General features: G+C 48.6%; 1 protein-coding gene and 1 long non-coding RNA gene across 4 annotated transcripts; one reads left to right on the top strand and one right to left on the bottom strand.

Moving 5' to 3' along the window:
- Positions 1 to 413: 413 nt before the first annotated feature.
- Positions 414 to 13,897, bottom strand: NUDC (nuclear distribution C, dynein complex regulator). Of its 3 annotated transcripts, none has more exons than XM_086330302.1 (9): positions 13,699 to 13,897; positions 11,301 to 11,378; positions 3,917 to 4,120; positions 3,762 to 3,827; positions 2,918 to 3,079; positions 2,650 to 2,844; positions 1,317 to 1,400; positions 1,105 to 1,223; positions 414 to 682 (listed from the first exon to the last, which is right to left on the bottom strand). In XM_086330302.1, exons 1-9 carry the CDS (start codon positions 13,777 to 13,779, stop codon positions 631 to 633), a joined length of 1,041 nt encoding a protein of 346 aa, XP_086186428.1. In that variant the 5' UTR covers positions 13,780 to 13,897; the 3' UTR covers positions 414 to 630. The 3 variants fall into 3 exon arrangements, with proteins under 3 accessions (XP_086186428.1, XP_086186437.1, XP_086186448.1); XM_086330311.1 differs by having other exon boundaries at positions 2,918 to 3,037; XM_086330322.1 differs by having other exon boundaries at positions 2,918 to 3,034.
- A 106-nt stretch (positions 13,898 to 14,003) lies between these two features.
- On the top strand, positions 14,004 to 19,772 carry LOC147377470 (uncharacterized). Its single transcript, XR_015138424.1, has 2 exons — positions 14,004 to 14,170; positions 17,035 to 19,772. It is a non-coding gene; the product is annotated as an uncharacterized LOC147377470 (long non-coding RNA).
- Positions 19,773 to 20,218: the final 446 nt, after the last annotated feature.

Here is a 20,218-nt window from a genome sequence, read left to right as displayed (position 1 = left end):
AGTGCCCCTAGCCTTTGCTGCTTGCTCTCTGCCTCTGGGAAGTAGTGTGTAGTTTTAGAAACACTTGCTCCAGGACTAGAGGACAGACCCAGTGCAGTGGGAAATTGTCTCAGAGATGAAAACGGAAATCAAGTCAGGCTGGTCTTAAATGCTGCAGAGTCATGGGCCCCTGGGAGAATCTGACATATGTTTGATGCCTGTAACCAACACCTTTTGTTCAAAATCATACACAGACTAAAAGCCTTGTCTGAATCCTCTAAGGAATGAGAAACTGAGCCCAGGGAGGGGCAAGGACTTACCCTAGATCACATGGCAGAGCCTGGGTGAGCAGCCAAGCCCCCAGGTCGCAGCAGCAGTCTTAAGAGGCCTGAACCCCAGAGAAAGGCCAGAGGGAAGAGAAGACACGAGTGGAATTGGGTAAATGGTTTTAATGTGTAACAGCAGGCCAGCTGGGGAGGACAAGACCCCCCAAGGCCCCAACCCTTCTCCCATGATGGCCTGGGACCTGTGTGTGCCGGCCAGCCCCGTGCCTGCCCTGGCCCTGCGGCCCACCAGTCCCAGGGAGGGTGGGAGAGGAGAGTGGGGAGCCGGGAGTTCAGCCTGGAGAGTTCAGGGGAGCACACACAGGGGCTAGTTGAATCTGGCCTTGGAAAAGTCCATCTCTGGATGCTGATCCATGAACCTGCAGAGACAAAGCGGGAAGGTGGGACAGGCCATCCGTCCCCCAACTTTGCCCCTTTCTCTCAGCCTCCAACATGAGGTCTCATCTGTTTACAACTCTCAGCAACCTGGAGCCATGCCAGGCAGGAGTGGGGCCCCCAAGGTCTCCCCAAGGTTGGATGCTGAGGTGCCAATACCGGCACTACTTTTTCTGTTGGTGACTGTGACCGCCTGTTACCCTTTCCTATCCTGTGGTGGCCTTGCCCTCAAGATGACCTCAGTAAGTGATTAGGGGAGGCAAGCCAAGGCTATAAAGCCATAAACTTGGCTGGCTCGTCCTGGAAGGGGCGGGGCAGCTCCTGTGTTCTGCTCAGTAAACAATCGTCGCTGTCACCCAGGTCCCAAACTGACACCTCCCCAAACCCCCATCTCTGCATTGCTCACTTCTTCAGGATCTCCTGTTTCTTCTGCTCATCGGAGGTAGGCAGCCCCATGGACTTCTGTCTCTGGTCGTACATCATCTTCTCCACCATGCTACGGGTCTCACTGTCCAGGTCTGACAGCTAGGGGCAGAAAGTGACAGGGTGGATGAAGCCCTGGGGCCACCCAGGCCCCAAACCTCCCAACCGCAGCTCCTCCAACCAGCCTGGGCTCACCTTGGAGTTCTCGGGGTTGATCTTCTTAGTATTGATCTCGGGGTCACTGGATACCAAGCGGCTCCACCACTCCATCTTGTTGATCTGAAAGGAAGAGGAGGGCCACCCGGGGACGGGTGGTGGCTCACTCTGGACCCTGGTGGCCACCCCCCCGCTCTTCCAGAACCAAACGCTCTCCCAGCCACATCCTGCATCAGGGGCTTGCGAGGCTGAACTGGGACCTAGGGGCAGATGGGCAAGACCTCTGCCCTCCCCGGTGGCTGGGGGAGACAGACACGGAGACAGTCAGCATGATAAGGGAAAGAATAAAGTACAGAGGGAGATACTCACCCAGTGGAGGGAGAGGTTAGGACGACACACATGGGCTGGGCCTTAAATGACTCGCGTGAGCCACGTTAAAAAGCAGGGAAGGACATTCCAGGTGGGAGGAAACGCAAGGGCAAGGGCACAGAGGGTTGAGTGAGAGACAGCCAAGGGGGTCAGGTAGGCTGGGCCAGGCAGTATGTGCCATGGGACACTTTCCTTGGACCCTGGCACTTCACAGAGACCACGTTCATTTACTGGGGTCTGTATCCCAGTTCTCTGAGAGGGGAGAACAAGGCTTCCCGAGGGGCATAGTTTTCTACGTCTTGTTCACTATTTTCCCTCCAGCACTTAGAACGGTCTCTGGCACGTAGCAGGTGTTCAAGTATTTGCTAAATTGAATGCTTGTATCGATACAAACCTAATGGACGGACTTTCCTGGTGGGTCCAATGGTTAAGACTCTGAGTTCCCAAGACAGGGGGCCCAGGTTCGATGCCTGGTCAGGGAACTAGGTCCCATGTGCTGCAACTAAAGATCCCACACGCCACAGGGAAGATCCCGCACATGGCAACTAAGACTCATAATAAAAATTCAGACCCAAAGTAAAAACTAGAAGAAAACCTAATGGACCTGGAGAAGGAAATGGCAACCCACTCCCGTAGTCTTGCCTGGAAAAGTCCATGGACAGAGGAACCTGGCGGGCTGCAGCCCATGGGGTTACATGACTGAGCACGCGTGCATGAGGGTGGAGGGAGATGGGTTGGTAGGAATAAACTGGTAGAACAACAACAAAAACCTAATGAAAAGGAAAAGGCTTTGCTACTAAAGACAATCCTGATCCTTAACTCCACCCTCTCCTAGAGGCAGAAGTTGGGCAGATCTCTTGGGCTGCCCTTTTTCTGACTCTAAAATGTGACAGACCTACTATAGAAGTCTTACTGTGGGGATGAAATAAGATATGCCCATCAGGCCCCCAAAGTTCAGTAACAGCCAATCAGGACAGAGGGCAGGAGGCGGGGCCTTTCGCACCTTCTCCAGATGCACCGTCACCACCTTGCCGTCTTCGATGAGCCACGAGCTCTCCTCCACCTTCACCTCGTTGTAGAGCTCCCCGTCCACAATCGCTGGCTGTCCCTTGAGCCCCACCCGGAGATGCCGCCGCTGGATGTCCACCACCACGTCCTTCCCCTTCAGCCGGAAGTTCACGCAGAAGGGCACAGCCAGCTGCACGGGGCAGGAGCAGTCAGGAGGCGCCCCAGGCCAGCTGCCTCCCCACCACCCCAGCCCCCGCACTCACGTCCAGCTCCGACAGGGTCTGGGTCCAGCGGTAACTGGGCAGGTCCGCCCCGTTGCCGAGGTTGGGCTTCAGTTTCCCTTTGTCCTTCTCGTCCTCCTCCTCCTCCTCCTCGGCCTCCTGCTCACAATTGGGGTGCTCGGCTGCTTCCCTGACAGACCCAGACTGAACCCCACTGGCTGGCACGGCACATACAGCCACAGACAACACAGCAGACCTGGTCCCTGCCCAGTCCAGCCCACTGCAAGTCAGAGCTAAAACCTGTTTGGCTCTCTGCCGGCTCTGCCCGAGAGGAGCTCAGATGGGGAGACCGTGGGACAGCTGGGGGGTGGCGGCACTCAGAGACAGACCCCGGGGACCCAGCCAAGGGACTTGGGAAGGAAGCCCAGCCCAGAGCAGGTCAGGAGGTGGCTCCAGCAGAGTTGTTCTAAAGGAAAACCAGCCTGCCAAATGGTCAGCTTCATTCTTCTCTGTCTGGAGGGTGGGGACCCAGCCCCAGACCAGAACCTCTGAAGAGCTGAAGGAGTGCCCCAAGGATTATGTGGGAGCGGGAGGAGCCCTGAGGAGAACATGCCCTAGGGGTGTCAGAAAAACCCACCGCGGACCCAAGCCCACCCGCATGGTGTCCATGCAGCACTGCCCATCTCTGTCTCTCTGGCTTTCCTGCCAAGGCTTAAATTAAGCCAGTGAGCTTTGGAGGGTTTTTTAAATCCCCCTTTGGTCCAATGTGGGGTCCTGGAGTATGAGGAGGATTCCCAAAGCTAAGGGAACGGTGGGGTGGACCTTCCAGAGAAAGGGAGTGGATGAAGAGCCCCAGAAGCTCCCAAAGCCCTCCAGTCCATCTCACCTGCTTCCCTGGTGAGCCAAGGCTGCCATTCTTGAGCTGGGCCTCCTGATTCTCGGCATCCTTTTTCTGTGGCAAAGGGGAAAACAGGTGGCAAGAGGGGCCCCACTTCTAGTGTCCATGGGGTCAGGGGGCAGGGGAGGCAAGCCCATTCCTACCTGGTCAATTTCCAGCTGTAGCCTCTCAGCCTCCTCATCAGTCAGTTCTTTGATCTGGGGCCCAGAGGTCTCTGACTTGGCCTCCTTGGCCAACCTGGCTGCCCGCTCTGCCTTCTCCCGCCGCTCAGTCTCCTGCCGAGCTCGCTTCTCCCGCCGGGCCTTCTGTGCCAGCTGGTTGTGGTGGTTGAAGGTCTGTGTGATAAGCTGAGGAAGGAAGAGAAGGCTAAGAGGCATTGGAGGAGAAGACACATTCCAAGACATGAAGCCAGTCCCATCTCTGAGTGCCAGGAAGAGAAGGCTAAGAGGCACTGGAGGAGAAGACACGTTCCAAGACATGAAGCCAGTCCCATCTCTGAGTGCCTGGGCAACGCACTGCACTTAGAACCTCAGTTTCCACATCTTTAAAATGGGATTTAATACACATCTATCTCACTGAGTTGTAATGAGAGTACCTGCAAAGTATCTGCTTCAATAAATAGCAACCACTTAAAAAAAAAAAAAAAAAGGCAGTCCAGGAAATAAGACCCAACACTGAAGTTGGACAACCTGCGTTCTAATCCAGGCTTGTCACACACTAGCTATTTTGTTTTTGGCAAATTACTTAACCTATTAATGGTTTTAATGGGCTTCCCTGGTGGCTCAGTGGTTAAACAATCCACCTGCCAATGTAGGAGATGCAGGTCCGATCCCTGGGTCGGGAAGATCCCCAGGGAGCTTCAGAGTCCTTATCAGCAAGGATAAGTCCCTACCTCACAGGAATGTCGGGCAGACCAAATGATAAGTGCTTTGAAAGTCCTTCACAGCAGAGTGAAGCTGTCAGGAGAACTCCAGCCTCAGCCCCTCTGAGAAGCTTTTCCTCAGCTCTCAGGCCAGAAAGAGCATTCCGGAGGGAAAAGGTCAGCGGCTTCCTCCCCTCGGCCTGTAAGCTATCCATTTCAAATCCACCCTCTCCCACGCCTTCCTAGGATGCTTCTAACCTGCTTCGTGCTAGCTGCCCCCCTCTGCGGCCCAAAAGTGACCCCAAAACTGTTACGCCAGGGTCTGGCTCTGTGGCCTTGGACAAGGAAACAACTTTGACCTTTCTTAGCCTCAGTTTCATCAGCTGTCACGAAGATGCATATGACACTTGTCAAGAGACTGGCACAGTCCTAGCCACAAACCAACTGCCCATGAACTGCTGGCTTCCCAATACCCCCTGCCTGGCTGAGGCTAACCCAGGGTCAACTGGTGAAGAAGCACCTTCTCTGCTATGAAGATAACAAAAGGGGGAATGGTTACACCTCACGTTTTACATCAGGAGCTCCTGAAGTGTGGTTCCCTGATCCACAGAATATGTTGGCATCACCCAGAATTTGTTAGAAATGCTGACTCTCAGGCTCTACTCCAGGCCTACTCAATCAGAAGTCCCAGGGGTGTGGCCCAGCAATTTGTACTTTTAACAGGCCCTCCTGGCCAATTCTCATGCATACTTGAGTCACACCTGCATCTGAGATCCTGGCCTACTCCTTCTGCCTGTGTGACCCTGAGGTCACCTCTCTGTGCTTCTATAGTGTTATTTCTAAAAGTAGTCTTACATAGCTGTTCTTTGCCTACAATATCCTTGCCTCTACTCCCAGGTCACCTCACAAACAGCTTCTTATCCTCCAAGACCAGCTCAAGTGTCTGTTCAATTTCACCTCTTCTCCTTTGGCAGACTCAGGAATTTACCCAACTTAGGAAACCTAACTCTGTGTCAACCCACACACCTGGAGGAGCCCTCACAGGACACCCACCACATGATCAGTGGTCAACAAACCATCTTTCAAGAATCTCTGAGCCAGAGCTACAGGGAAATGGATCTGTAAGAGTTGAGAGGAACCATGTGGGGCTCAGGGTCACCAAAGTCAGCCATGGGCTCCTAGGCCTAGGGTTCTGCCAAATGCCCTGTGGCTTCTCATTCATTGGGTGCCAATTCTTCCTGTTACCCTCAAACCTCCAACTTCATGCCACATTACAGTAGCTCCACACTCTTCGAGGCTAAAGGGTACCAAAAGCGCCCCGAAACCAAATGGGTTAACAAAATGAGGTGTATGTAACAAAGAAATGAGCCACCTGAAGGCCACTGTGCTGTCAACAGAAGGGGCTGGTCATGGCCCAATTACGCCAGCAGAGGCTGTTCCACCCTAATCAGGGAGACCTTGAACTCAGGCCATCTGCTAACCAGTGGCCAAGGGGAGGCAGGAGCGGGGCCGTCCCCTCTCCCAGCTCCAGTGAATCACGTCCCATTCGTCCTGTTCCTTCCCAGCTCCTGGAGGGCAGATGAGGGCAGAGCTGAACCACCAGGCAGAGTCAAGGCCAGTCACAGCAGCCTCTGACCCCTCCTCCCAGTCTCCTCCCACCAGCTTTACCGGGGCCCAGGCCCAGGCCCAGGCCCAGGCAGAGACCCCAGCGAGACTGTAGCCTACTCAGGGTGCCAACTGGCAGGCTGTCAGAGTAAGCTTCTGTCACTGGACATGTCTTTGGGAACCAGAGCCCAGCAGAGTGAGAAAGGGGTGAGGAGGGCTGGGAGGCCCCCAGAGTGTTCGGTGGGCATACCTGAATACAACTTTCCTGATCTAGCCTGGGTGATAGGAAAGTAAAGAGTGGGTCCCACCAGACTGGCCAAGGAAGACTCCAGAGAGATATTTAAGCTAAACCCAAAGGCATGAGGTCCTGGACCTGACCATGGAGTGGGGGGACACGTCTGAGGGAGAAGACACACTCCTGTTCTAGAACTTCATATAAATGGACTAATTCAGTATGTGCTCTTGTCTGTCTTCCTTTAGAAGGCTGAATAATATGTATGTATGTGGGTGCTCAGTCGTGCCCAACTCTGCAACTCCATGGACTGTAGCCTGCCAGCACACCCTGCTGCTATGGGTGTGCAAATCTCTCTTCAAGATCCTGCTTCCAGGGCTTCCCTGGTGGCTCAGTGGTAAAGAACCCACCAGCCAATGCAGGAGACACAGGTTTGATCCCTGATCCAAGAAGATCCCATATGCCGCACAGCAACTAAGCCCACGCACCACAGCCACTGAGCCTGGGCGCTAGAGCCTGGGAACCGCAATTACTGAGCCCACGTGCTGCAACTATGGAAGCCCACTTGTCCTAGAGACCACGCTCCGCAACAAGAAAAGCCGCCACCACGAGAAGCCCACGCACTAGAGGGTAGTCCTGGGGAGCAGCCCCCACTCGCCGAAACCAGAGGGAAGTCCACGCGGTAGTTAAGGCCCAGCACAGCCAAAAATTAAAAAAAAAAAAAGATCCTGCTTCCAATTTCAGGGGGTAATGGGATTGCTGGATCATATGGTAGCTCTCTTTTTCAATTTTCTGAGGCACTGCCATACCGTTTTCCACAGCAGCTGCACTATTTTAAATTCCCACTGGTAGTGCACGAGAGTCCCAATTTCTCCACAACCTTATCCAACACTTAGTGTTTCTGGGGGTTTCTGACAGAATCCATCCTAGTGAGTGTGAGGTGACATCTCACTGTGGTTTTTATTTGCCTTTCTCTAATGACTAGTGATATTGAGCATCTTTTATAATAAAAAAGAACTATAATTCACTTTTACCAACAATGTCTGAAGAGTACCCTTTTTTCCCCCCACATCCCTGTAAGCAATTAAAAAAATATATTTTTGTCAGTTTGACCAGAGAAAAGGGCATCTCACTGTTGAGTTCATCTACATTTCCTTGGTTACTACTGAATATAAGCATCTTTTCATATGCTCCTCATGGAATGGCCCATTTTTCCATTTATCCTTTTCTTGTCAACTTATAAGAGTTCCTGCATATTAAACTGGCTCCTAAATTTTATCTGTCCTCTGCATTGCACATTTTTCCCAGATCTATTGTTTTTCAAATGACTCTATATCACTGCATCTCTTCTGCCACATTTTCTATATCTGAAGAGACAAGCAGCTATCTTTTATTCTATAGCTTCCAGGTTTCTATCCTTGCTAGGTCTCTTCCACACAAGGTTATACATAATTTCCTAGCTTTCCTTACTAAGCTCTTCTTGATCTGGAATTTATTTTTAGATACGAGTACAACAGGCTTCCCAGGTGGCACTAGTTGGCAATACAGGAGACACAAGACACACAGGTTCTATCCCTGAGCCAGGAAGATCCCTTGGAGGAGGGCATGGCAACCCACTCCAGTATTGGTGCCCGGAGAATCCCATGGACAGAGGGACAGGGTCGCAGAGTCAGACACAACTGAAGTGACTTAGCAAGCACGCACATACGAATAAAACAGACGGTTTTACACTTTTGGTACTTTTCCAAATAGCCAGCTGTAGCAGCACGACTTATCAAATCACCTTTGCTTGTGAACTGATTTACCTTCCTGGACACATCTTAACGGTAGACTTTTTCTGGGTTCTCTGTTTCACTAGTCTATTTGTCTCTTCCTATGTCAATAAAATATTGATTTGATCATTATGGCCTTTATGCAAATCCATAATGCCTAGCTTCAAAAGCTATAAAAACTAAAGTGTTTTTGTGTTTCTCTAAGTTTGAAGCATGAAGGTATTTACAGTCTTCATATCTTGGCATAAACATGGATATACACTTCTCTGCAGAAGTATCAATGTTTCATTACATTATGCTGCTCCTGACCCCTGGACTGGAGTAAAGTATATTATATACAGTATATGCACTGTGAAAGTGTTAGTCGCTCAGTGGTGTCTGACTCTTTGCAACCCCATGGACTGTAACCTGCCAGGTTCCTCTGTCCATGGAATTCTCCAGGCAAGAATATTGGAGGTAGTGGGTAGCGATTCCCTTCTCTGAGGGATCTTCCAGACCAGGGATCCAACCCAGGGTCTCCTGCATTGCAGGCAGATTCTTAACCATCTGAGCCACCAGGGAAGCCCAAGAATTCAAGTTCACAGACCCTTTTTTGAACCTATTGGGGCCAGATGTGTTTTGGGATTAGAATTCTTTTGGATTTTAGGAGGCAATACAGTGCATATTTAACCCTAAAATCCAAGAACTCTAAATTCCAAAATTTTGTTCATCTCTCTCCCTTCTGCCTGCTACCTCACTCAACCTTCATACCTCAGACATCTCCCTCAGCGTCTTCCCTGAGCACTCAACCTAGGTTAGTCACCATTTTATGCTCCTAGGACAAACACCCACCACTTCCTCACAGTCTTATACATATTAATTAAATGAATGAATGCTGGTATTTTATGGTGAAGTCTGGCCCACAAAAAAATAGGAGGTGCTAGTGCTAATACAGAAAGCATATTTGAGCCAGAAAGGGTCCTAAAGGTCAGTGAGTCCACCTTCTTCTGCTTGACAGGTGTGAAGATTAAAAGGACCAGAGAATTGGTGGGAAATCAACCAGACCACACAACTAGACCAAGAACCCAAGACTCCTACTCCAGGACCACGTCCTTACTACAGAGTAGCCTCAGAGCAGGCATATTATCAAGCATTTCAGCTTGTTAGAACTCTGAGGCCGCAGAAAGCAGTTTGTAAAATGTCTCCTTTTGGTTATTATGTCTCCTGTTTAACTGAAAACAACTGTCAGTTTTCACAGTTCAGTGAAATGACATCTTCTTCATTATTTATGAATCTTCAAAAATATAATTACAACCTAGGCAATCAAAAGACATTCAAACTCTCAGAACCTGTACCATAAAGCACAATTCTCAGGAATCACCTAACAGCAATCAGAACGGCTATCATCAAAAAGTCTAGAAATAATAAATACTGGAGAGGATGTGGAGAAAAGGGAACCCTCCTACACTGTTGGTGCAAACGTAAATTGGCGCAGCCACCGTGGAGAAGAGGCTGCTGCTGCTAAGTCGCGTCAGTCGTGTCCGACTCTGTGCGACCCCAGAGACGGCAGCCCACCAGGTTCCCCCGTCCCTGGGATTCTCCAGGCAAGAACACTGGAGTGGGTTGCCATTTCCTTCTCCAATGCATGAAAGTGAAAAGTGAAACTGAAGTCGCTCAGTCATGTCCGACTCCTAGTGATCCCATGGACTGCAGCCCACCAGGCTCCTCCATCCATGGGATTTTCCAGGCAAAAGTACTGGAGTGGGTTGCCATATGATCCGGCCATCCCACTCCTAAGCGTATATCCAGAAAAGACAAAAATTCTAATTGGAAAAGACACGTGCACTCCAATGTTCACAACAGCACTACTTTTAATAGCTAAGACATGAAAGCAGTCTAAATGTCCAATGACAGATGGATGCACAAAGAAGATGTGGTGTACACACACACACACACACAGGAATATTACTCAGCCATTTAAAAAAAATACCAGTTGCAGCAATATGGATGGACCTGGAGATTATCATACTAAGTAAATCAGAGAAAGACAAATATCGTATGATATGATTTATATGTGGAATCTAAAAAAAATGATATAAGTGAACTGATTTACAAAACAGAACTAGATTCACAAACATAGAAAATAAACTTACGGTTACCAGGGAGCGGGGGTAAATTGGGAATTTGGGATTAACAGATACACAAAAAAAAACACCCCAAGGACCTACAGGGAACTATATTCAATTTCTTATAATAACCTATAATGGAAAAGAACCTAGAAAAGATACATATATATATAGGAGATAGACAATTAAAAAAATACACCACCACTATTCTCAAATCCCTGAACTTTGGGTCACAGCATCCAAGAAGACTAGGACTGGCTGGCTTTGAGTTTTCCTAGACCTCTGTCTTCTAAGCTCAATTTCTAACATTTGCCTACTCTCATCTCTCAGTGAGGTAATTAGATAAAACCTGGGCTTCCCTGGTGGCTCCACAGTAAAGAATCTGCCTGCAATGCACGAGACCTGGGTTCAATCCCTGGGTTGGGAAGATCCCCTGAAGAAGGGAATGGCTACCCACTCCAGTATGCTCGCCTGGAGAATTTCACGGACAGAGGAGCCTGGAGGGCTACAGTCCATGGGGTCACAAAGAGTCGGACACAACTGAGAGACTAATGCTTTCACTTTCCTCAATGGAGAAAAAGAACCAAGCAGCATTGTGTAAGGGGCAGAATGCAGTTTTACAAGAGACTCTGGTTCCAACCCTGGCTCTCCCATAACCTGGCTCAAGAATCTGGACAACCCTGGCTTTCCTATAACTCACACCAATTTCCTCACTTGTAAATGGGGACAGTAACACCTGCCCCTCAAACAGTTAAAGGACCATGGGGAAGAGAGTAGGTAATGCAGTTGGCGAGGTGAGGGGCTTTAATAAACGATGGCTTGCTTCCCTTCCCCGACTCTTTGCCCCTGGCCTTTTACTTCTGCTAAAAGTTACTAGTATGCCAAAGAAGGCCAGGTCAGCTCTTCTGGAGAAACAGAGCTGCCCAAAGGCCACTGGCCCCCAACACTCACCTTTTCTGCCATGCCTTCTTCTCCTCCAACAAAGAAGTCTGTTTTGCGTCGAAGGAAGCTGAAGAAAGTGTTCACCAGCTGAAAGGAGACAAAGACAGAAGCTGGAGAGATGCCATACTGGAAGCCCTTCAACTGCACAGAAGCGAACTCTCTTAGCCTAGGAGGGAACCTGGGACTAGACTGTTTCACCCCCAGCCTCTCAACTGGGGACACCTCCTCCCCACAGGCCCGGGCTCTGTCACTTCCGCCAGGAAGCCGAAACTAACTTTACCCGATCACTTGAAAGGCAGATTTCTCATTTCTTTTTAATTTATTTTTGGCTGCACTGGGTCTTCGTTGTGACACACAGGCTTTCTTCTAGTTGCGGTGAGCAGGGGCTGCTCTTCATTGTGGTTCACAGGCTTCTCACTGCGGTGGCTTCTCTTGGATGGACTCTTAGGCATGGACTCAGCAGTTGTGGCACACAGGCTTAGCTGCTCCATGACACGTGGGGCCTTCCCAGACAAGGGATCAAACCCGTGTCCTCTGCATTGGCAGGCCGATTCTTAACCACTGGACCACCAGGAAGTCCCAGATTTCTCATTTTCTTGTGTGCACGTGTATGTATATTTCACATTTTTTGTGGTGCTAGAGGCAGCCTGAGGATACGGGCATCTATGGCTTGAAACACTTGGGGCCCGCCTACCTTTCCTCTTCACATAGTAAAAAACCCATCCAGAGTGGCACTGGCTGAATTACTGGGGCAGAGCTAGAAGGAAGGGAACAAATGAAGCCATTTCAAAGAAAGTTCAGACCAACTAATTCTGGCTGGGTAGCCAAGTGATTTAAGAACATCAGTCTGGGTATCAAGACTGATAGACATGAGCTCTGTGACCTTAGGAAAGCTTCTTAACTCCACAAAAGAGAAACAGCAGCAGGACCTATTTCCAGGGATATACGTGAGGATCCTTTGTGAGAACCAAAGCAAGTAAAGGAGGTGAGGTCCCTAGCAGTGTCTGGTCCAGGGCAAGAGACCCTCTGCAAGAGAGTGAAGTCCACATAAGCATGCACCATGAACACCCTCAGCGCCCAGCATCAGACCTGATTCAGAGTACATGCTCAATAAACATTCTGATGAACAAAATGACCTAGTGGTGACCTAAGGTTAGCATCTATAAATAAGCCCTTTTATTTGTCCAAGAGAGTGGTTCTAAATCCGATGCTAGATTTTATCTCAATGGTTTCAATTCCTGCTTCTACACACTTTTTTCAGTTCACTCAAAAATGAATACACTTCAAATCCAGTTGTGTCAACAATTTGAGGCGGGGAGGGGAGAGGGAGCCTTTCACATCCTCAAATTAATAGTACTCTTCCGCCCTCAAAGGACTTAGGAGTCCTTGGTCACCACAGGTACCTACCTGAATGAGAATGGGAATGGAAAGCTCGAAACTTTTGTCCCCAGAGAGACACAGAACCTGAAATGGTCTGTGGACAGCACACACTGGCCTAAGGATGCTGGTCCCCTCCAGGTCAGGAGCCTGTTGGATGATCTTGGGCAAGTTCCTTCAGTGTCTTTAATAACAAGACTGATCTTGACAGGCTTTTCAACCTTTTGAACTTTTCCATGGTTCAAAACACCAATTCCAGAGCCCCTTCTAAGTTGGTCCGTATCCTTCATCCACTGTGTTACTGGGTCTGGTCACTACGCAGGAAATTATGTTCCTGCACAGATCAATCACTCGAACAAATACGTGTTGACTGTCCAAGCCTGGTTACTGAGAATTCCTCACTGTCCCTCCCTTCAAGACACTACTCTCCTACAAATTCAGGAAATAAAAGGATTCCCAGCGGTGTCTCAAATAAAGAAACTGAGGCTGGGAGACGTGGAAGGATCTTAAGTTGGTAGGTGCAGTGTAGAACAATCGTGAACATAGGCCTCCTGTTCCCCCATTCAAAGACCACGTGTTAATATCGCCTCCCACTCTCACATTCTTTCGCTCGCTCCAAGTCTCCGTACAGGCAAGTCGTAATGTTTAGAAAGATTCATCCCAAGGGATGCTCTTCGGGGACAGCCACCAACGGAGAAACGGAGACGAAAGCATGTGGGGTGGGGGGTGGCAGGGGGAAAATCCCCAAACTCTGGGGCTTTTCCGGGGGCGGGTGCAGCGACGCCGGAGCTGCAAAGGCAGAAACTGCTGAGAGGTCTCGGGGGGAACCAGGCCTGGTACGAGTGAAAGCCCTGGTACGAGTAGGCCAGACCGGAAGCTCGAGTGCAGTAAGAATGTGGAGGGGAATCCCAGAGCCCGCGAGGCCCAGGGGTGTATCTCGGCTTCTCGAAGGCAGAGAAGGACGGAGAGAGCGTGGCTGGGGCCTTCCCCCGGGTAGGCCGGGCCCAGCCAACTCCGCGCGGGCCGTTACCTCCTGCACGCCGCCCTCGTGCTGCTGCGCCATGGCCAGCAACATGCCGTCGAACCGATCCTCCTCCTGCTCCCCGCCCATCGTGCCAGCTGCTAGCCACGCTCCGAAAACCGAGCTCCGCACTCGCGTCCCGCGCTCCCCGATCCTTTGGATCGCGTCCGTCCAACGGCTCCAGTCCTCCGCCTTCCGCAGCGGAGCCGGAAACACGCAGGCGCCGTGCCGCCCAGGCCCACCCGCTCACTCCAACGTCCCGCCCCACTTCGAGCCTGCGGCCATTGACCGCGCGGCAGATAGCCCGCTTTGCCGGCCATTGGTTGACCTGCTGAGCCAATCAAAGAGCGCGTTCCTGAAGCGGTGGGCGGAGCAGAAGGCCCCGGAGTTTGGTGTGAGTTGCTATGGTTACCAGACGCTGTTTGGAGGCTTCCAGAAAGGTCTGGACACAAATCCGGCGTGGTTGGAATGGAAAAAAAAGGTACAAACTTTGTTCTTACGCCTTGGGCGTGACTTCCCAGCTTGCAGAAGGGTGAAGTGGAAAATGTTCTGTTATCTCCTCTAACCCTCCCATGGGTCAATTGAGGCCCAAAAAGGAGAATGGACTCGCCCAGAGAGCAGTCTGCCTCCGTCATCATCACGTGCTCTATATAAATTGTGCAGTCTCAGGGGCCCTGGACTTAGAAGGACTCTGTGTTTGGATTAATCCTCTTCTGCTAAAGTCTGAAATTTTTAAACAAGAGAGCCCACATTGTCGGTTTACACTGCTGCTGCTTGCTAAGTCGCTTCAGTCGTGTCCGACTCTGTGCGACCCCATAGACAGTAGCCCACCAGGCTCCCCCATCCCTGGGATTCTCCAGGCAAAAACACAGGAGTGGGTTGCCATTTCCTTCTCCAATGCATGAAAGTGAAAAGTGAAAGGGAAGTCGCTCAGTCGTGTCCAACTCTTAGCGACCCCATGGACTGTAGCTCACCAGACTTCTCCATCCATGGGATTTCCAGGCAAGAGTACGGGAGTGGGGTGCCATTGCCTTCTCCCGGTCCCCGCAAATTATGTAATGAATGATGTATTCAACCTCACTTCTGTTAATGTGTGGGACAGGTCCCAGTCATCGAAGGCCAACCACTTTACTTTTTCATTGAATTTCATCTTCTCAGTCTCTTCAGGGATTCTACTCTTGTTATTATTCTTTTCTAAATCTCCTGCATCACAATTTTCTTTCTTCTAGATTATCCCCTTCAACTTACATTTAACTCCACTTCTTTTGTATGATCCCACTTTCTCTTCCTACTACCCCAATTTTCAACTCTCTTTCACACCAAAACTTGAAAAGATTGCTATATGTGTTTCTCCACTTGATTGCTTTCCATGACTTCTTGATTTACTCTAGTCTTTTCTTTTTTATATATAATTTTATTTAATTTTGGCTGTGCCAGATCTTATTTGCTGGGCTTTTCTCTAGTTATGGAGAGCAGGGGCTACTGTCTAGTGGCTGTGCATGAGCTTCTCCTTGCAGACCACAGACTCTAGGGTGTGTGGGCTTCAGTAGTTGTAGCCTGTGGGCTCAGTAGTTGCAGTTTCCCCACTCTAGAGTTGCAGTTGCCATGTTCTAGCACACAGGCTCAATAGTCACGGTACCCAGACTTAGTTGCTCCATGGCATGTGGGATCTTCTGGGACCAAGGATGGAACCCATGTCTTCTGCATTGGCAAGAGGATTCTTTACCACTGAGCCACCAGGGAAGCCCTAATTAGTCTTTTCTTAATACTCTGAAATGGCAACCCACTCCAGTGTTCTTGCCTGGAGAATCCCAGGGATGGGGGAGCCTGGTGGGCTGCCGTCTATGGGGTCGCACAGAGTCCGACACAACTCAAGTGACTTAGAAGCAAGGTTACAATGACCGACTTATTGCCAAAGCCGGTAGACCACTATTATCTTACTCAGCTTCTCAGCTGCATTTGACACAGTTGACCCCTTCTGCCTTCTGGAAGCAATTTTTTTCCATAGGCTTCTCTTATGGATAGAATTTTATCCCCTCCCCCTAAATTTTTATGTTGACACTCTAACTCCCAATGTGACTATTTTTAGAGATAGGGCTATTTAAGGGGTAATTAAGGTTAAGGGAATTCATAAGCGTGGGGCCCTAATCCAATGTCCTTACTGGAAGAGTAACACACCACAGAGACTCCTAAGCAAGCTGAGGAAAGGCTGTATGAGACAGCTATCAGCAAGCCAAAGAGAGAAGCTTCAGGAGAAAGCAAACCTGCCAACACCTTGATCTCGGCCTTCTACCCTTCGGAATTATAAGAAAATAAATTTCTGTTGTTTAAGTCACTCAGTCTGTAATAGCTTATTATAGCAGAGGTAGAAAACTAATAGGGCTTCCATGTATCACACATATCTGCTTTTTCTTCCCACCTTACTAACACTCTTTCTAAGTGTCCTGACCTACCCACATTTATAAATGCTGGGGGCTCTGTCCTTACCTCCTTTTCTTCTCTGTCTATACTTTCTCTGTAGGTGATCTCATGATGCCTCTGGCCCATATCAATCCTGAGCTCCTGGACAACCCCACTTGGGTTTTACAGTTTTTTCCCTTATTGTTGTTGTTCAGTTGCTAAATCGGGTCTGACTCTTGCAACCCATGGGCTGTAGACCACCAGGCTCCTCTGTCCATGGGATTTCCCAGGCAAGGATACTGGAGTGGGTTGCCGTTTCCTTCTCCAGGTGATCTTCCTGACCCAGGGACTGAACCCGTCTCCTGCATTGCACTTGGGGTGACTAGCAGATATCTCAAAACTCACATGGCTGGTGATGGATGCTGGTGATGGTTGCATAACAGTGTAAATGTACTTAATACCACTGAACTGTACACTTAAAAATGGCTAAAATGGCAAATGTAATCTTATGTGTATTTTAACACAGTAAGAAATTTTATAACTTTATGAGACAATTTGAAATCTGAACTCAATAGATACTCTGTTATCATTTTCAAGAATTATTATTTTTAAAAACCAACATGGCCAATATTGATGCTCCCAAACACACACAAATTAATTCTTCCCAAAGTCTTCCCCATTAAACTAAATGGCCCCTTCAAGCACCGATTTGCAAAAGCCCAAACTTACTCATCCACCGATTTGGACCAGTCAAAATCTGACCTTACCTAATCCATTAGTAAGTGCTGTTAGCTCTCCCTCCAAAATACATCCTGATTCTCTTTCTCACCTTGCTGTTTGAAGCAAGATGCTATTACTAGTCTAAACCAGCATTCTCTCTTGCTTGACTTCTAATATATCCAACTTCTCACTGGTCTCCTTACTTCCTTTTTTGTCACTTTGTAGTCCATCCCAGTTTGGAACCAGTTTGGAACTATTTAAAATCCTAAAAGATGATGCTGTTAAAGTGCTGCACTCAATATGCCAACAAATTTGGAAAACTCAGCAGTGGCCACAGGACTGGAAAAGGTCAGTTTTTATTCCAATCCCAAAGAAGTGAAAAGCCAAAGAATGTTGAAACTACTGCACAATTGCACTCATCTCATACACCAGCAAGGTAATGCTCAAAATTCTCCAAGCCAGACTTCAACAGTACATGAACCAAGAACTTCCAGATGTTCAAGCTGGATTTAGAAAAGCCAGAGGAACCAGAAATCAAATTGCCAACATCCGTTGGATCGTTGAAAAAACAAGAGAGTTCCAGAAAAACATCTATTTCTGCTTCATTAACTACACCAAAGCCTTTGACTGTGTGGATCACAACAAACTGGAAAATTCTTAAAGAGATGGGAATAACAGACCACCTTACCTGTCTCCTGAGAAATCTATATGCAGGTCAAGAAGCAACAGTTGGAACCAGACATGGAACAACAGACTGGTTCTAAATCAGGAAAGGAGTACATCAAGGCTATATATTGCCACCTGCTTATTTAACTTATATGCAGAGTACATCGTGCAAAATGCCAGGCTGGATGAAGCACAAGCTGGAATCAAGATTGCATGAGAAATATGAATAACCTGATACACAGCCTCTTGATGAAAGTGAAAAAGGAGAGTGAAAGAGTTGGCTTAAAATTCAACATTCAGAAAACTAAGATCTGGCATCCGGTCTCATCAATTCATGGCAAATAGATGGGGAAACGATGGAAACAATGAGAGAGAGACTTTATTTTGGGGGGCTCCAAAATCACTGCAGATGATGATTTCAGCCATGAAATTAAAAGATGCTTGCTCCTAGGAAGGAAAGCTATGACCAATCTAGACAGCATATTAAGAAGCAGATACATTACTTGGCTGACAAAGGTCCGTCTAGTCAAAGCTATGGTTTTTCCAGTCGTCATGTATGAATGTGAGAGTTGGGCCATAAAGAAAGTTGAGAAAGCTGAGTGCTGAAGAATTGATGCTTTTGAACTGTGGTGTTGGAGGCTCTTGAGAGTCCCTTGGACTGCAAGGAGATCCAGCTAGTCCATCCTAAAGGAATCAGTCCTGAATATTCATTGGAAGGACTGATGCTGAACCTGAAACTCCAATACTTTGGCCACCTGATTCGAAGAACTGACTCATTTGAAAAGACCCGGATGCTGGGAAAGATTGAAGACAGGAGGAGAAGGGGACGACAGAGGATAAGATGGTTAGATGGCATCACCGACTCGATGGACATGAGTTTGGGTGAACTCCGGGAGTTGGTGATGGACAGGGAAGCCTGGCGTGCTGCAGTCCATGGGGTCGCAAAGAGTCGGACACGACTGAGCAACTGAAGTGAGTTGAGCAGCCAGAGCAATTGCTCTTAAGGATAAGCCAGGTTTTGTTACTCCCTTGCTTAAAAGTAGCCCTTCATGGATCGCCACTGTATTCAGGATAAATTCCAAGCTCCCAACCACAACCTTTGAGAAGCAGCAACATCAGGGCCCTGCCTACCTTGCCAGCCTCATCTTGTCTCACACTCTCCTTCACACACCAGAGTCTCTCTTCACTTGCTGCTTTCACTTCCTCAAATGCCCCGTCCTAATTCCAAGGCCTTTGCCAGCAACTCCTTTTTACCTATCAACTCTCAACTCAAATGCCACTTCCTCTGTGAAACTTTGTGCGTAGTTGCTCAGTCGTGTCTGACTCTTTGAGGCCCCATGGACTGCAGCCATGAAATTAAAAGACGCTTACTCCTTGGAAGGAAAGTTATGACCAACCTAGATAGCATATTCAAAAGCAGAGACATTACTTTGCCAACAAAGGTTCGTCTAGTCAAGGCTATGGTTTTTCCTGTGGTCATGTATGGATGTGAGAGTTGGACTGTGAAGAAGGCTGAGTGCTGAAGAATTGATGCTTTTGAACTGTGGTGTTGGAGAAGACTCTTGAGAGTCCCTTGGACTGCACAGAGATCCAACCAGTCCATTCTGAAGGAGATCAGCCCTGGGATTTCTTTGGAAGGACTGATGCTAAAGCTGAAACTCCAGTACTTTGGTCACCTCATGTGAAGAGTTGACTCATTGGAAAAGACTCTGATGCTGGGAGGGATTGGGGGCAGGAGGAGAAGGAGACGACAGAGGATGAGATGACTGTATGGCATCACTGACTCGATGGACGTGAGTCTCAGTGAACTCTGGGAGTTGGTGATGGACAGGGAGGCCTGGCACGATGCAATTCATGGGGTCACAAAGAGTTGGACACGACTGAGCGACTGATCTGATCTGATCTGATCTGGACTGTAGTCTGCCAGGCTCCTCTGTCCACTGGGGATACTCCAGGCAAGAATACTGGAGTGGGTTGCCATGCCCTTCTCCAGGGGATCTTCCTAACCCAGGGATCGAACCCAGGTCTCCTGCACTGCAGGCAGATTCTTTACCATCTGAGCTACCAGGAAAGTGACCCTGATAAACAGATTGTCTCCATCTCCATGATTTTCACTGATCCTCTGTAATTACTTGCCACAGTTGAAATACACAATTAAGAAATTTTGGTTCTATATCCATTCCTTCTCCCTGGAATATAAACTTCATGAAAGATAGAACCTGTCTGATTTATCTGAGCATTCAGCACAGAGCCTCAAACATGGTAGAACCTCAATAAATATTTGCGGAATGAATAAATGGTCTTTGCCTGATACTGTTGACTTTTATTATAAAACTTATCAATAAATATTGGTAAAGTTATTTTACAAATTTTAAAATTTATTGTTAAAATTTATTGAGCACCCAGTACTGTGCCAAATGCTTTATCAACATTATTTGATTTAACATAATGCTCTCTTTAGGGCATCCCTGATAGCTCAGTTGGTAAAGAATCCGCCTACAATGCAGGAGACATGGGTTCAATCCCTGGATTGGGAAGATCCCCTGGAGAAGAGAAAGGCTACCCACTCCAGTATTCTGGCCTGGAGAATTCCATGAACTGTATAGTCCATGAGGTTGCAAAGAGTTGGACATGACCGAGCGACTTTCACTTCACTTCACTTCAGTGCTCCATTTAGTGGAGAGAAAACGGACAGAGAAGTGAAGTCATGTGCCCAGGGCCACACAGCTGAAAGGGAAGAGCC

The sequence above is a fragment of the Bos grunniens genome, chromosome 2 (genome assembly GCF_055505025.1).
Source record: "Bos grunniens cultivar Pamir isolate PY7600 chromosome 2, Bosgru_T2T1.0, whole genome shotgun sequence".
NCBI lineage: Eukaryota > Metazoa > Chordata > Mammalia > Artiodactyla > Bovidae > Bos > Bos grunniens.
Note: the sequence above shows the minus strand (reverse complement) of the source record. Positions and strands in the feature narration are given on the sequence as shown.